Source organism: Saccopteryx leptura, chromosome X (assembly GCF_036850995.1).
Source record: "Saccopteryx leptura isolate mSacLep1 chromosome X, mSacLep1_pri_phased_curated, whole genome shotgun sequence".
In the NCBI taxonomy this organism is placed as follows: Eukaryota; Metazoa; Chordata; class Mammalia; order Chiroptera; family Emballonuridae; genus Saccopteryx; species Saccopteryx leptura.
The window spans coordinates 116,241,815-116,259,867 of NC_089516.1; the positions used below are offsets into that span (position 1 = coordinate 116,241,815).

The 18,053-nt window shown below is 41.9% G+C and overlaps 1 protein-coding gene across 10 annotated transcripts in view; it reads right to left on the minus strand.

Moving 5' to 3' along the window:
• THOC2 (THO complex subunit 2) overlaps positions 1–17,667 on the minus strand; it is a 142,624-nt gene extending 124,957 nt beyond the window's left edge. For all 10 annotated transcript variants that reach the window (XM_066357651.1, XM_066357648.1, XM_066357653.1 and 7 more), the window contains exon 1: positions 17,575–17,667. In XM_066357651.1, coding sequence (XP_066213748.1) covers positions 17,575–17,645 — 71 coding nt within the window. In that variant the 5' untranslated portion in view covers positions 17,646–17,667. The remainder of the gene's footprint in view (positions 1–17,574) is intronic.
• Positions 17,668–18,053: the final 386 nt, after the last annotated feature.

Here is an 18,053-nt window from a genome sequence, read left to right on the forward strand (position 1 = left end):
TGGGGTCTCAAAGAAGTATTTGCACTTTCCTGATCATTGCAGCATTATTTACAGTAGACAAAGGGAAGAAACCCAAATGACCAATCACAAAAGAATGCAGAAGATGTATATATATGTACAGTGGAATATTATTCAGTCATAAGACAAACCATGTCTTACTACAACATGGATGAACTCTGAGGACAATATGCTAAGTGAGTAAGTCAGTCACAGAAGTATAAGTACTGCATGATTCCACTCATATGAGGTATCTAAAGTAGAATTCTGGTGGTTCCCAGAACTAGAGGGAAAGAGAAATGGGATGTTGCTATTAAATGGGTATAATACTTCAGTCATCCAAAGTGAAAAAGATTTAGAGATCTGTTGTGCAACACTGTGCTTATCGTTAATAAGCTTAATAAGCTTCAGTTAAATTTTTGTTACGGTTGATCTCATGTTATGTGTTTAGCTACAATAAAGAAAATGCCCACCCCAACACGATAGCTCAGTTGATTAGAGCAGTGGTTTTCAACCGTTTTACACTGGGGATCAGTGAACATAGTATAATTACTTCGGGGACCGCTAAGGCAGGAATCACCCTGAGCATAAGCAAATTTAACTAAGACCATAGGGTCTATAATCTTCCTACAACTTCAGAGTGCTTAACTCTTTCGAGGACCAGCACGAAATTTCTGGCAGACCAGTCTGGCATAAAGGTTGTGGGTTCAAGCCTCAGTCAGGGCACATACAGGAACAATGTTTCTATCTCTCTCTCTTTCTCTCCTCAAATAAATAAATAAAGTTTTTTGTTTGTTTGTTTGGTTTTTTTTTTCCTTTTTGTACTTTTCTGAAGCTGGAAACGGGGAGAGACAGTCTGACAGACTCCCGCATGCGCCTGACCGGGATCCACCCGGCACGCCCACCAGGGGTGATGCTCTGCCCACCAGGGGGCGATGCTCTGCCCCTCCGGGGCGTCGCTCTGCCGCGACCAGAGCCACTCTAGCGCCTGGGGCAGAGGCCAAGGAGCCATCCCCAGCGCCCGGGCCATCCTTGCTCCAATGGAGCCTCGGCTGCGGGAAGGGAAGAGAGAGACAGAGAGGAAGGGGGGGGGTGGAGAAGCAAATGGACGCCCCTCCTATGTGCCCTGGCCGGGAATCGAACCCGGGTCCCCCGCACGCCAGGCCGACGCTCCACCGCTTAGCCAACCGGCCAGGGCCTAAATAAATCAAGTTTTAAAAGCATTAGGGGAAAAAATGTCCTGGGGGAGGAGGAGGTGAAGGAGGGAACAGGGAATGAATGATGATGGAAGGAGACTTGGTTTGGGTGGTAAACACACAAGACAGTGTACAGACGATGTACAGGAGAACTGGGTACCTGAAACCCGTGTAACTTTGTTAATTAGTGTCACCCTAATAAAGGCAATTAAAACTTTTTTAATAAATTATGTCCTTGATGAAGTACTAAAAGTTATTAATTTTATTAAATCGTAGCCCTGAGAACATATCTTTAATATATTTCTTCATATTCTATGTGAAAATGGAAAAGTACAGATAAAACATTTCATTTCTATCACACATAAAAATACTATCGTTGTATGAAGGATAATCACTTATATAATTGTTTGAATTGTGAGCTGAACTAGCTGCTTTTTCACAGAACATCATTTTTATCTGAAAGAACAATTGACAATCTACGGTTATTCAGACTTGGGTCTTTGACAGGCATTTTCTCAAAAATGAACTAAGTGAGCCAGTCACTTCCAGAAAAAAAAAACTGAGAGTATTTGTTGCAACTGTAAAGTTTCAAACAGAAATTAGAATTTTGGAAAACTTGGATCGTCCACCATGTACCTAACTAGTTCCCAATTCATAAAAAGTTTCCTGATAAATGCAGTAATAATACTAAAGAATGAGATTGTAGATATCATATAATGCATCATGTCAATATTTTGAAGAGCTGCATCACTTAGTGAACCAATGTTCCAAATGATCAATGCATGACATTGCAAAATAACACATAGGTAAAAGATTCCCAGTATAAAAGAGAGACAAATATATTTTAATTTGACAAATTACAAAAGATCACTGATGTGGTTTTGGATTTGGCAATGAAATAAATCCTTAAGAAACTGCAATTAACGACTTTGACATGATATCAAAGAATATCTACAATTATGTGAAAAAGTTATTAAAATTCTCCTTTTGCCAACTACTTATCTGTAATACGCTGGATTTTCTTCATTATACATCAACAACAACAATATACTGCAACTCCTACTTCACAACATATATAAAAATCAGCTCTGGTTAAGTAAGACTTTGAAATGAAAAGCAAAATAATACTTTTCCAGAAAAATCAAAGGAGGGTAAATTCATTAATCTTGAAATGGGGAAAGACTGCTTAAATACAAAGTACTAATCATAAAAGCAAAATACTGATACATTTAACTAAATTAAAGTGCATGGCTTCTGTTCATCAAAAGTCACTATAAATAAGAGTGAAAACGCAAGCCAAAGAATAGCAAGATATTTTCCACCCATACAGTGTAACCCAAAAAAGGTGCAAATACAAACTATATAAAGAACTTCTACAAATCAATGAAAGAAATACATGTAATTCAACAGAAAAAAAGGGGGAAAGATACAGAGGTCTTTCACAAGAATAAATCCAAATGACCAATAATGTAAAAAAAAAGTAAAAACAACTTATTTACCTCATTTTTTTCTTCAATGGGAATTTCCCCAACCCCCTTCATCCAGTTTCCAGCAACGATTCCCCAGCCCTGCTCATACAGCTTTCACTAGTGGCAGCACGTCCTTCTGCAGAAGTTATTAAAGTTGCCTTGCTGAGGTACTGGCTCCACGAGTCTTGCTTAATTGCAACTCTAACAATTTGGGGGCTCATCCAGGATCCCTGGTCCTCTCGGGAGGGGTCTCAGCCCTCTGTCAAGGAAGACGCATCTCGCTCTCCATTGCAGTGACCCTCGACTAAAGGGACTATGATTCAGCCCAAGAAACAAACAAACCCAGACACTCGGCAAGGCCGGGAAGGGGCCCTCAAAGGTGATACCATGGCAACCAGGCACTCTGTGCATGGACCAAGGTAAGAAAAGTTGCAGGTGTGGCGAAGTGCTCCTTCATGCTCAGGGAGAGATGCAGGTGTCGTGCCTCAGCACGGTTCCATAGTGGCCTCATATGGCTTATGGCAGTATCAAGCAGTGCTTGATTGAGTCTGGGGCTCATACCAACCCACCAATTGCTAAGAGGCACTTAATGTCCACAACAAGGGGACAGCTGGAGACAGACTAAGCAAATGACAAGAATGCAAGAAACCTCCAGGAACAGGGGACTGAGCCTCTCTCAGGAATCACGACAGTCAGGATAGGAAGTCACACCTCTACCATAACAACTGGAGACAAAGATGGTACCAAACAAAAGGGAAAGAAACCTCCCAATGTTTCACTGGGCCAAACACTTATAGTGATAATAATCTCCAAACAACTAGAAAAAAGAAGCAGCAAATGATATCAACCTAGGAGAGCCAAGATGTGGCTCTTTTGAGGTCTAAATTAAGTTCTTGCATGCAAAATTGTAAGTGCTAGCTCTAATACTGAAATAAATACAATAGTTTCATTCCTGTATTCAAATACTCTGGGCATTGTTGCTTTAAAAGTAGAATATGTAAAGAACACTCACTTAAACTTAAATAGATTGATATTTTGGATCCTAAACTTGTTTCTTTGTTCTGTACTCTAAGGCCTTGCCATACTAATTGCTGTGCTCTGTGTTTATTGTCTTCAGAGATAAGGGCCAAGTAGCAGCTCTGCTATTAGGTTTAATCACGGGTTTTGTGTGCGTGTATGTGTGTGTGTGTGACAGAGACAGAGAGAGAGTCAGAGAGAGGGACAGATAAGGACAAACAAGAAGGGAGAGAGATGAGACACATCAATTCTTTGCTGTGGCACCTCAGTTGTTCATTGATTGGTTTCTCATAAGTGCCTGGAGGGGGGCTATAGCAGAGCGAGTGACCCTTTGCTCAAGCCAGCAACCTCTGGGCTCAAATCAGGAACCATGGGGTCATGTCTATGATCCCATGCTCAAACCAGCAACCCCGTGATCAAGCTGGTAAGCCCGCGCTCAAGCTGGATGAGCCTGCACTCAAGCCGGTGACCTCGAGGTTTCAAACCTGGGTCCTCTGCGTCCCAGTCTAATGCTCTATCCACTGCACCACAGCCTTGTCAGGCAATGAAGTTTTATTTATGTGTCATGCCTGTGTCTCTGTATTGTAATTGTCATTTGCATGTCAAATTACATTATTTAGAATTTGGTTATTATGTTATGCACCAGCTTTCATGTTGTTCATATTAAAGATTCTACTGAGAAAAAAAATAATAATTCAAAGTGAGGAAAAGATCTTTCACCCCTTCCAGGTAGTAAAACTTAAAGAAAAAGAAAAAAGAAAATCCAGAATCCAGATAATCAGACCACCACAGGTGTAAACATTTTCTAAAAACCAGAGCACAAGCAGTCTTCACTTTGAGGTCTGGCGGAACTGTCCATTGGAGAAATGGCTAACTTTCCACAGATGCTATAGCACTATTAACAAACTGGGTTAGAGAAGGATTGTACCGATATGCTATTGCAACAACGCCTTTAGGGATTGGAGCTGCCTGTTCCCTTGGAAGAGTATTCCCAGCTGAAGCTGAAATGTACAGCACAGTGCAGCTTCCGTTCACATTCAGTCATCTCCTCAGAACTTCAGAAGAGCTTGACTAGGCCAAATGTTGAAGCTAAGTTTTCAAATAATGTGACTTTTAAAATACCTTCTATTTAAGGGGTGGGGCAAATTTTGGCAATTAGTCTTTGGCAATGGCCTATTATAGCTGGGATCAGGAGGGCTGGGTTGAGTAATTTCTTTAGTTTATGATATTGGATAACTCATGCCAGAAAACTTAAATATTTAGGATGGAAAAAATAAGAAATCGCAACTTCCAAGTTGGCAAGTAACTCCCCATCCTAAAAAAGCTTTGTGGGTTTTTTTTTTTTTCAACTTCTGAATTGTGCAGCTGGGAAAGTTGGTGAAGATCTACTGGATTCCAGGTGTAGGGCCTGGGGAAGGAGAGTGTTGGACTGGGGGTTGGTCTAGCCCACTGGGCTGACATAGATTAACAGCTTGGGAATTTTTTTGAAACACTAAAGTTTGGATGTGCTTTAGTGTGGTTCTCTTTTGGAATTTTTTTTCAGGTGATTTAATAATACTTATTACTACTATAGGAGCTTCACAGCAAAGAAGTGGCTTAATAATCCTGAAAGGATTTCTTCTAATGGTAGCTTTTGTATTATCAAGTTTCTCTTGTTATCAGACGAGTTGCTTCATTTCATCTGGGAGCAGAAAACAGCAGGCAACTGTTAACAAATAAATTTAACCTGCACTTGCAGTACTGTATATTAGGGATAAGTGCTTATTTTTATTAAGAGCAATTGATGTCTTAAGTATTGAATATGGCTACCTTCCTGATCCCTGCCCTAAAGGGTTCAGGATTGTGAGGAATTTTCCCATCCGTCTTTTTTAAGATTAGACAGGGCCTTGTGCCTTGGCCTTATGTGATGGGATAATAGCACCTCACTCAGATGCAAGCTAATTCCTCAAAAGCCTCTCCAGATAACAGTGTTTATAAAAGTAAAATGTATTTAGCATTGAATCTCTGGGAAAAAAAAGTGAAAGGATAGGCTAAGGTGTATGCTGTTAACAAGAATCAGATGTTAATCTTGCTAAAATTTAAATGTTGTATTGTGATGTATGTGGTGCAGGCTGTAGAAGGCTTGTGAAGAGGGAAAAAAACAAAGAGAAGGAACTGAGAAAGTGAACAAAGGTGACAAAAGGGGAAGGGGAACAAATGCAAGTCGACAAGAGTGAGGAGGAAAGGGAGAGAACAAATGCTTTAAATGTTGAAAGTATAGTCATTTTAAGGGGTGCCCAGAATGGGACAAAGAGAAAAAGCTGATTCCCTCATGATGTTCGACGAAGAACAGGGGGCCTGGAGTTCTTCTACTCCCACTGGTCCCATCCACAGCCCCTTGTAAACTCAGAGGTGAGATCATTAAGGACTGGTGTCACCTTCCTGATCAACTCTGCAGTCTCTCACTCCTCCCTTAGTACTACCACCCGGGCTTGAAATCTCCTCAAACCAAATTCCCAGAGGGTGGGACCAATTTTTTGGGAAGAGATTTAATGGTAATATTAGGACTAGCGCTCCAAATTGAAAGGGGGGCCCTCCAGGCCTCCCTCTACCTAGTAATAATAGAAGTGAAGGATTTAAAACAGACCCTAGCAATAGAAACAGGATACCAAGAGACAAATGCCTGGGTAGAATGGATCAAAGATTCTGTTCACTCTAAACAAAATCAAGTGTTATGCTCATGCTACAGGGAGACCGGAGACTCAGTCTCATTTCCACTCGGGTGGTCCTTGGACTCTGATGGGATAAACTGTGTGGTAGCCCAATTCCAACACTCCACCGCCTGGCAAAATGAGCCATGTTAATCATTACTGCTGCTGTTTCCCAGAGGTCAAAGGCCCTGTGGGTCAGCCCCTAAGGGTTGAGAACCGCTGCCCTAAGGTCTATTAGAGTGTCTGATCCTACTGCCAATTTATCTTCATGCTTCTCAAGGTGGGGGAGCAATTTGGCCTTTGCAGGAAACCTAACTCTGTGCAGTGAGAGCCAACAATTTCACAGGGATGACAGACCAATCTGCCATTATGATCCCCAGAGCTGAGGCTGGGTGGTGGTGGTATTGCGGTACGAGGATCTAAGACTCTCTGGGTCAGCTGGGGCAGCACTTGCTCCCTAATACAACTGGCCATCCCTTTTACCCTGGCATTTGCCTCCCTACTTCACATCTTAGAGCAGGGGTCTCAAACTCAACTCAGCATGTGGGCCGCAGAGCAAGATCACAGCCGTTCGGCGGGCCGCACTAGGTCTACGAAAGGCAACTGTTACGCAACACTTTTCTCACTGCAGTTGAAAACAAAAAAAAATCAGTACAACAAGCACAGTCGTACATGCAGTTTACTCAGTGTCACAAAACGACCAGAAACTGTAGTTCGCATCACAACTGCTGTTAACTAAGCTAATATCTAGCTAGAATGCTAGAGAAATGAAAAATACAAGTAGGCCCCTAGGCTTACTTAATTTTATCCAAAATATTTTGAACTTCGTGGATTAGTCTGCAGGCCACACAAAATTGTTCGGCGGGCCGCGAGTTTGAGACCCCTGTCTTAGAGCTTGTCACAAAATAGGCGAAACAAGAGGAGTGTCATCAACTCCCCATGGGTCATTCCACCCTTGATTGATTGATAGATAGATAGATATAGAATAATTGATAGATGATAGATAGATGATAGATAGATTAGATAGATAGATAGATAGATAGATAGATAGATAGATAGATAGATTCTACTAGAGTTCCACAGGGGGGTTCCCAACAAGTTCAAGGCACGGCATCAAACTGCAGCTGGATTTGAATCAGCTTTATTCTGGTGGGTAACCATAAACAAGAATGTAGATTGGATAAACTATATATATATTATCATCAACAAAAATTTGTCAATTATACTAGGGATGTGATTAAGGGAATCACAGAACAGCTTGGTCATACCAGCCAAATGGCCTGGGAGAATAGACTAGATCTAGATATGGTACTAGCAGAGCAAGGTGGAGTGTGTGTTATGACTGGAACCCAATGTTGTACCTACATCCCCAATAACACAGCCCCAGATGGCACCATTACCAAAGCCTTGCACACGTGTAAATGAGTTAGATGAAAACTCTAGTATAGATGACACTTCCACTAATTTAATGGAACAAAGATTTGGAAAATGGAAAGGATTAATGACCTCTCTGTACTTCTCCCTCCCCCAATAATTGTTACTGGAGTCTTGATTCTTATAAGATACTGCATCATCCTATGTGCTGGAGGCCTGATTCACAGACTGATCGAGATGGCCATAACCAATCAGAGCCCTCCAACTTATTTTAACCAGATGCTATTAATGAACACCAATGACCAGAGCCAACTTCTGCTTACCAAGTTTGAAGAAAAGAATAAGAATGTATCAATAATAGAGGGGACTGAAGGAAAAAAAAACTTGTTTACCTCATGTTCTTTCCTTCAACAGGAATTTTCCCAACTCCCTTCATTCAGTTTCAGGCAACAATTTCCCTACCCCCTTCATCTGGTTTCTCCAACATTCCCCAACCCTCTTCATCCAGTTTCATGAAGTTAACGCTATCCCCACCTCTCCCTTCCTCCTTTGCACAGCCATTTAAACTAACCAATCAGGAAAGAGTACAATTGTATAGTCACCACCCCAGCCAATGGGGCAAGAATCAGCCTAGGGCCTGAGTTAGGAACAAAAACAGAACCTAACTCCCTGCCCAAGAGCTTGCTGGCCAGCTTTTACTAGTGGCAGCACGTCCTTCTGCAGAAGTTATTAAAGTTGCTTTGCCGAGGTATTTTGTCTCCACGAGTCTGGCTTAATTGCAACTCTAACAAAAAGATGTCCACGAAAATATAAGCCCCAATAAAATACCATTAGTACATATCATACTGACAAAAATTTTAAAGCCCAACAATATTAAATGTTTGCCAGGATGTGAAGCAAGATGAACTCTCATATACTGCTGGTAGGAGTATATTTTGAAATAGTTTGACAGTATCTAGTAGAGCTAAGGTTAATCGCAATCTAGAACCCAGCAATTCTACACGATATATATCCCACAAAAACACATGCAAATATATACCAAGATACTTATATAAGAATGTTTTCGTCTGACCAGGCGGTGGCACAGTGGATAGAGCGTCAGACTGGGATGCCGAGGACCCAGGTTCGAGACCCCAAGGTTGCCAGCTTGAACATGGGCTCATCTGGTTTGAGCAAAAGCTCACCAACTTGGACCCAAGGTTGCTGGCTCGAGCAAGGGGTTACTCGGTCTGCTGAAGGCCCACGGTCAAGGCACATATGAGAAAGCAATCAATGAACAACTAAGGTGTCACAATGCACAATGAAAAACTAATGATTGATGCTTCTCATCTCTCCATTCCTGTCTGTCTGTCCCTGTCTATCCCTCTCTCTGACTCTCTCTGGCTCTGTTAAAAATAAATTAATTAATTAATTAAAAAAAAAAGAATGTTTTCATTGGCATTGTTAGTAATAGCTAAAAAAAATAAAAAATTTTGCTTATCAATAGCATAAATATCAATTGTGGTACACTTATACAATGGATCATCTTGTAACTGAAAATCAATGAATCACAAGTACTTGCAAAAACATGAATGGATCCTAAAGACAACGTTGAGCAAAAGCAGCCAGACACAACTGAATAAACATCCTATGATTCCATTTACTATATGAAGTCCAAGAACAAACTTAAACTTATTGGGTAGTAAAACTATAAATAAAAACAAGAGAAAACCATAAATGTCAGGATAATGGCTATCTGCGGAATTAAGAGGGGTAACAATCAGCAAGGGAGGTTCTGTTGTCTTGGCCTAAGTGTGAGTTACATGGGTGAGCATCTTAGAGATTCTTTAACCCTTTGAGCAGTACGAATGTTCATGTACGTCCTCACTCAAAGGGTTAACAAAACACTCACCGCTCAAAGGGTTAAGCTTTACAATTAGGTTTTGTGTACTTTTCTGTATTGCTTTAATTTCACAATTTAGGAAAAGAAATATTCTTATTACAAGTTGCACAAGGCTCTAACAAAAAAGAGAACCAATAAATGCAGGTGTTTCTTTTATGTCTAGTAATCCTTTTTCCAGTCAATAAAATAAGTCATTTTAAAACTTACAGAATATGCTTATATATCACACCTAAAGTGAAATATGACACCACATTACAATCATCTTCAGATAGATTCTCTATTTGCAGATTACCCATGCCCTTGAAGCTCACCTGTCTGTGTCCTCTGATTGTTTGAATATTCCATCATCAGAATGAGCAGTGTAAGAGTGTTAAAAAAAGTCAGTCAACTTTCCCTAGTCAACAATTCACTTGTAGGTCTCACAAAATTATTTTTAAAACCAAAGAATCCCTGCCGATGGAGAACAATTACTAAATTAAAACTGCATAGGCTTGCCCTGGCCGGTTTGCTCAGTGGTAGAGCATCGGCCTGGCGTGCAGAAGTCCCGGGTTCGATTCCTGGTCAGGGCACACAGGAGAAGCGCCCATCTGCTTCTCCATCCCCCCCCCCTCTCCTTCCTCTCTGTCTCTCTCTTCCCCTCCCACAGCCGAGGCTCCATTGGAGCAGAGATGGCCCGGGCGCTGGGGATGGCTCCTTGGCCTCTGCCCCAGTCGCTAGAGAGCTCTGGTCGCGGCAGAGCAATACCCCGGAGGGGCAGAGCATTGCCCCCTGGTGGGCAGAGCGTCGCCCCCTGGTGGGCGTGCCGGGTGGATCCCGGTTGGGCGCATGCGGGAGTCTGTCTGACTGTCTCTCCCCGTTTCTAGCTTCAGAAAAATACAAAAAAAAAAAAATGCATAGGCAGAAAATCTCATTTAATTTCATTTTTAACCAACTTCTATTAAAAAAGGAAAGAAAAAAAGTTCAGAGAACACCTTAGAAATGGTAAAATAAATTTAAGTTGTACTCCAAATACTTTCAACTACTTCCCTGGAGAACTAGAAGGCCTTCCAATGTGTTGAGAACAATGGTTAAATTCCCGATTTTTCAAAATATGTTACACCTACCAGAAGATTATCGGGAATAGGAAAACAAAATCAATCTTTCTTCCAACAGGCAACACAGAAATAGCATCTGCTCCAGACTAGTATCAGAGAAACGTCTGCAACCTAGCTCCTTTGTTAAGAGTAAATATGTCAGAAAGCTTATCAAGACTGCTTCAATATTTGCTATAAAGTATTAAAACAATTCCCCCCTTGTAGCTCTCACTGTCCCGCAGCTTCAATTCCCTCTAGAATAAAGTAGCAGGAAACCTGTCTTTGACAGAAGAATGTAATGGAATCAAGTAACTCCACTTTCCCTTTGTGCCCAGGCTACAAAAAAAGCAAGGGCAACTAGTATTTATGATGTATGTTTGTGCTTATTCACATTTTCAGTAGCTTCATTTTCTGTTTGTTTTAATTAGGTTAATGCATATTCTTTGTGGTAATCCTTCCAGTGGGGAGAGGGTAATGTCCAGATCCCACCTGATCCAATGGTATAGTCAGTCATTCTTATATAATTTAAAAAAAATGAAATATAATGCCATCTTATCAGTCGCAAGGCCACAAACATATTCATTAGAATACACATGATTACATCAGCATGAACTATTAATTAGCATCACAAATATTTGCTCAAATTGTGTAAGAAATCACTGAGGGACAATTCCCTTGTATAATAGATACTTTTATTTCCCTAATATAAAACAGTTCTTCCTTTGTTGCAGAAGAAACTAAAAACAATCGCTAAATTTCCTCCTATCAGTAGATTTGTTCATGCTCTTCTCCCTAAGTAAGCCACTAACAGAAAATCATGAAGTATTCTTAAAGAAACAATTCTGTTTCTGTACGCCGCATGTCTTACTATGCCTGTTGAAACAAGTTTAGTGCTCTCTCCTAAATGATTAGGGGAGAAACAAACTACCTCCAACAGTTGCCTATTTTATTTTTTTATTTTGAAAGTACATTTACTAATGCTGGGGACAGTGAAACAGGGAAGGGTTTAGAATAGAAGAAGCAACAGGGGAGTGCCTAGAAGGGCCTGCTTTGACTCTCTAGAAATGTTATAGGAAGAAATAAGCCGAGGTGGCCCAGCTTTGGCTCTCTGGGAAGTCAGAGAAAAAGGGCCTTGGAGTCAGCTCAGAGGGTTAGCCTGGGGCAAGCTTCCACTGCCCACTTCCACTGCCCAAGACTGCCCTAGGTGCAAGTCTTGTGGGGAACCTTAGAGTTTGAGATGCATGTCTAAGAAGAAAGGCATGGGCATACTCTGAGAGGGAGAGCTCACCAACAGTTGCCCATTTTAATGTGACTTTAAAAATAACAAAATATTCTGCCTCAGTCCAAATTCAAATGATTATTTCAGCACCTTAATAACCTCCAAATAATTGAATTTACCATTTTTTTCCAATTTTAAAATAGTTTGGTGCTATTGTGGAGACGCTATCTCACGTCCTTGAGAACAAAGAAGCTACTTTCTGTCAAAGCTCTGAAACAAACTGAATAAAATGTCTTAAATTCTATCAAGGATGTGTTTTGTAATGAACACCTAAAAGTTGGTTTCACACATAAAAAACCAAGGTAAAAAAACAACTAACGTCAATCTGTACTTCAATTAATTCTTAAAAAAAAAAAGTAAATTTGGGCCCTGGCAGGTTGGCTCAGTGGTAGAGCATTGGCCTGGCGTGCAGGAGTCCCAGGTTCGATTCCGGGCCAGGGCACACAGGAGAAGCACCCATTTGGTTCTCCACCCCTCCCTCTCCCCTTCCTCTCTGTCTCTCTCTTCCCCTCCCACAGCCAAGGCTTCATTGGAGCAAAGTTGGCCTGGGCGCTGAGGATGGCTCCATGGCCTCTACCTCAGGCACTAGAATGGCTCTGGTTGCAACAGAGCAACGGCCCAGATGGGTGAAGCATCGCCCCCTGGTGGGCGTGCCGGGTGGATCCCAGTCGGGCGCATGTGGGAGTCTGTCTGACTGCCTCCCGGTTTCCAACTTCAGAAAAAAAATACCAAAAAAAAAAAAAAGTAAATTTGGTTAGGCAAAGTAAGTAAATCCTCAATTATCATTTTCATAAGAGACACATAACTCACAACCATGAATATTGGGACATGTAGTTTTATCTTGAAATATGCATTTATGAAAATGAAAATGTACATTTGTGGAGGAAAGGGAACAGGAAATGTTACAAAAAAAGGAAGACAACAGATGTTCCTGCACACAAGTCCCTTAATAGCACACACTCTACCTTAATATTTAAGCACTGTAGAATAATTTAATGTCTAACAAAGAAAGCAGTAGCCTAATCTGATATTGCTACAACAATTTCTGAAGAATGCATTTCTTTAACCAAGAAAACAGACCAAGACTTGTGATTACAAACTGAAATGAGAAAATGACTGCCAAATGAAAATTAAGACACGAAATAAGGGTTTCAGACAAAATTCCAGCTGAATTTACAGCAGCTTTTGAAGAAAAAATATACTTTAAAAATAAAGAAAAACAAAGATTCAACTACCAAGATTAAAATTTCTTATAATGATTATTTGCCTCCCTTGACCTATATCCCTCCAAAAAACTCAGATCAGACAGCATTTAATGAATATCCAAATGTACTTAGATAAGTTCCGAAGTGTGTAAAATCATTTAGCAGCAGAATAAAAAGGATGGCAACCAAATCATTTGGCAATTAAATTTTAAAACTTTATTATAACTACCAATAATTAATAAGACCTAAAAATTCTAATTGGTATGTAATTGTAAAAGAAAAAAAGAATTAAGTCTTTCAAACAAATACAAGTATTTCAAAATTAGACTATTTATTGACATGAGACTAACATCTTCAGATTAAGAGTTTAGAACATAAATCCTACATTAAAGTTGCTTGTGACACAAATGCTGAGCTCACTATATTAATGATTCGACTAAAAACAGAACTCTCCATTGGATCTACCAGTATATGCAAGTTTATTAGCTTAATCATGGCAAGTCCTAGGCTAATATGAAATCATCCAGAAACTAAAACTCTAATTCTAAAATTAAACCAATTAAATCCATGTCTTGCGTATGTCACAGTATTTTAAAAAGTTTGCATTTAGACATGAACTGGTACAAGTAGATCTAAGTGTTATTGGGAAGGACACTTAATAATTATCTTTTGGTAGTCCTCCTTTGTCCTTTTGATATCTGTTAGAAAAAAATCATATTAAGAGTTCTGTAAGTTACCATTAAAAATATAATTAGTATCTCTAGAATAGGTTAGCGAGGTGTGTGATGGACCATTCAGAAAGGCCAAATACAGGCTTTTTTTTCCCCTCAATTAATTAACGAAATTTATTCTTCAAAGCCAAGACTTTCTCTTTTTTTTTTTTTTTTTTTTCTCTTTTTTTTTAAAGACAGTTGCTTTCCTTTTTTTTAACTTGGAAATTAAAGACAGTTGCTTTTCATAAGGCACAATGAAGAACTGCCCTCTCTTAAAGGTATAAAATGCCACATATATCTCATATGTTCTTTAACACCATGATGCTGACGTTGACTACAAGTAAGAAGTGATGGACTGGAGATGAACGTCATGAAATACATCAGGCATTTTTTAAAGGTCATTTTCAGTTAAGCTAAAGCTAATCTGCTCATTTATCTTGTTAAAAAGGAAAAAACCACCCAAGATATTACTTTAAATATTGGTCATATCCTGAAAGCTAAATCTATAAATGATTCATTAATAATTTGGTGGCACATTACCTTTGTGTTTTCTTCCGAAGAGAACAAATCCCCATGATTTTATCATCACTCAGTAAAACAAAATATGAAGCTTAGAATTGGATCACTCAATTGGTCCTTTCTCTTTTTATCTCCTACCAGTCCAAAATGCTTGCATCTCTTAATAGCCAGCATTCTCTTAGATCTGCAGTTGGGCTCAATGCATTCAAAGCTGAATCTTCTTTATAATTTTACCCTTTTTTGTGGAAAATCAGCTTAAAATGCTGATCTTAGCCACTCTACTCCCTGTCATAAGGAAGTATGTTTTCCCTGAGCATACAGAGAATCCTTGCCCTTCTTGCACTGTGTTACATTGTGGGGCTGATGCTTGCCACACTTCTTAAAAGTCATTGGGTTTCAGGAAAAGCTTACCTTCATTTTTAACATTTCTAGTTGCCGATTTATTTTTTAGAAGCTGTTCTCAGACAAAGGAAGTGATTTTCACAATGTAGTTGTACCACCATTTGTTCTAATAAAATGAAAATGCTAACATCTATCTTTAGCAAGATACCAAAAAAAAAAAAAAAATCCAAGGTTAGACTATATGCAACAAAGCTTCAAATTAAAGAAGACTAAAAGTACTGGATGGTGATGTTTGACCAAAATATTCCATTATGCCACACAAATAGCAACTTTAAACTCTCTTTATATAACAATAAAATTATAAAACTGACTATACTGATTTGGATCTACTCTAATTCAAGCTACAATTCCACAAGTCATGGAATAACTACATACGTGTATGTATGTAAATAAAAGCCTTGAAACACAGAAATCCAAAACTCCATTTAACTACATCAGTTTGTTTTTCTCCAAAGACTGCCAGTCAAAAGCCAAGCAGAGGCCCTGGCCGGTTGGCTCAGCGGTAGAGCGTCGGCCTAGCGTGCGGAGGACCCAGGTTCGATTCCTGGCCAGGGCACAGAGGAGAAGCGCCCATTTGCTTCTCCACCCCTCTGCCGCGCCTTCCTCTCTGTCTCTCTCTTCCCCTCCTGCAGCCAAGGCTCCATCGGAGCAAAGATGGCCCTGGCGCTGGGAATGGCTCTGTGGCCTCTGCCCCAGGCGCTAGAGTGGCTCTGGTTGCAACATGGCGACGCCCAGGATGGGCAGAGCATCGCCCCATGGTGGGCGAGCCGGGTGGATCCCGGTCGGGCGCATGCGGGAGTCTGTCAGACTGTCTCTCCCTGTTTCCAGCTTCAGAAAAATGCAAAAAAAAAAAAAAAAAAAAGAAAAAGCCAAGCAGAATTTCACCTCTTAGTCCTAAAACCACGCATTCCAAGGTGAGAGTCACAATAGTGAAACTGTCAAAAACAGCTGGATGGGGGAAGTTGAGCAATCTATAAAGATGACAGCCCCTAAATAACTAAGTTGGCTTCTAAAGGTAAACAAGAGTGAACTGATTTATCATAAGCTAATATAGATGAAAATATTGGTTTTCTCTGGTAATTTACCATTTTGCCTTCCCTGCACACAAGGGCTTTAATAGCTATTTGTTAACTAGCAGTACAAGAATTTGGAATATGTTCCAGTTAAAAATGAGTATTTATCAACTTCTCTCTGTTAATGTCAATAAGCACTTGAAGCATATGCTAGAAAGTTGGAGGGGGAGGGGAAGCAGGACAATTGAACCAAAATAACTGAGACACAGTCCCCACTCTTCAAGGGTCTCTCAGTTCATCAGAGTACAAGCGTGCGTATAAAAGAGTCAGGGACCAATTAATTCCTAACCTAAGTGGTACAGACTTTAAGTGCAAGAGCTGTCCAGTACGCTTAAATATCTAAGGATTGGAATATTGCTTTTAACAGCTATCATTGGAGCACTTATAAACCAAGTGCTTTAAAACAGGCATCATCTAGTCTTCACAAGAATCGTTTGAGTACTTATTCCGAATTTACTCAAGGGGGACCTGTCAAAGTAGTTGAGGAACTTATCCAAGGTCACTCACCTAGTTAAGTGGCTAAAACGGATGCTTACTCGTGCAATCCAATTCTAGAGCTCACACAGTTAAGACTCAAGCACTGCGAGTGCGGGGAGGCGGGAGGCCATACAGGCCGGCATTATTACAGGCGCACGCGTTCTCTGCTTTCATTCTCAGTAACGAACTTCCAACCGCAAACTGCACGAGAAAACCGTCAACTGACCACGAGGGGCGGGGGGGGGGGGGCAACGACGGTAAAACAGAGGGTTGAGCTTTAGCTAATAAAGTGATTTAAAGGAAGAAATTTGAAATAAATTATCTGAATTTTTTTTAAACCTGGGGTTTGTTTTGCTAAATTTTATTGTCCCTGACAGGTTGAAATTTGGGGCGGGGAATCCGCGGGTATGACAAATTACTGTTGCGTATTACTGAAAAATGAAAGTTTTATGACTGAAGGAAGCGCGTTATTCTGGGTCCTCGAGGACCTTGGAGAGTTGCCAGGATTAGTTGCAGTCCCAGGACAAAATGGGGTTTACGGAACGTTTAATGACGAAAGTTGCGTCCAACCCGAAATGGCTCTAAGGTGGAAAGACATGCCAGTAGGTCTTCGGAGCAGGTGGCCGTCAGGGCCCCACTCCCCGCGGGCAGCGGCGCGGCGCTAGGCCGGCAGTCCGGGGGCCGCTCCCCAGGACGACGGGACGTGCCGAACCGAGCTCTTCGCGGCGGCGGCGGCCGCAAGAGAGGAGGGGGTCCGAGACGGTTCGCCCTCCTCACACTCCGGGCGGAGGAGCGCCGGGCTTCACACTGCGGAGTGCAACGGGCGTACGGTGAAGAAACGGGACGCGAGACAGATGGAAAGTCCGACCCCCCACCCGGCGCGGCCCCGTCAAGAGAAAGGAATCGAGTGAGCTGAAGCGAAGAGGGGGACAGAATAGACGGAGCGGGCACGCCGGCTCCGCAGACGCGACACGGGAGCGGCGTTCGCAGGCTGCGGCCGCGGGGCTGTCGGGGAGGCCGGGGCGGCCGGCGGGGCTTTGCTGCACCTCTCCTGCCTCAGTTCGAAACTCCTCGTCCAACATCCACACCCTCCGCCCGGCTGGGGCGGGGGGACACCTGCCCTCCCCCCGACCTCCTGCAGTTAGTGAGAGCGCGGCTGACACCAGGCCCGGCCCGGCGGGGCGCCCGCCGCCAGCCCCGACACTCACAATTCGCCTCTCCCTGATTTCTCCCAGTTCTTTATCCACTCTACGGGAACCGACACCGTCGCGGCCGCCATCTTCCCCTCACTAGCAGCAGAAGCCCGGATGTGTGGCACGCGAACGAGGGGTCAGAGTGAAGCCCCGCCCACTAAGAATGCCGGGAACGGCGAGATCGCGTTTCGATTTCCCGCCCCACAGTCTTCCCCATCCCGCGGAAGCCGGAGGCCCTGTGACCGTGGCCGACGAGGTTGCCCAGGCCCGTGGATCCCGTCGCTGAGTGACGTCGATGGCCGCGCCTTCCATCACACTTGCCCTCGCTTCCCTTTACGACAGGAAAGGTGCCGTCTGCAGGCCGGCTTGTAGCCCTTGTCGTCTTCCGTGGTGATCTACTCCAGGCTACTAATTCAAACATGTCTTTTTTAAGTTCCTAATATGTGCTAGACACTGGGAACGGAAAAACAGTGAAGGATACCTGCGGTCAACCA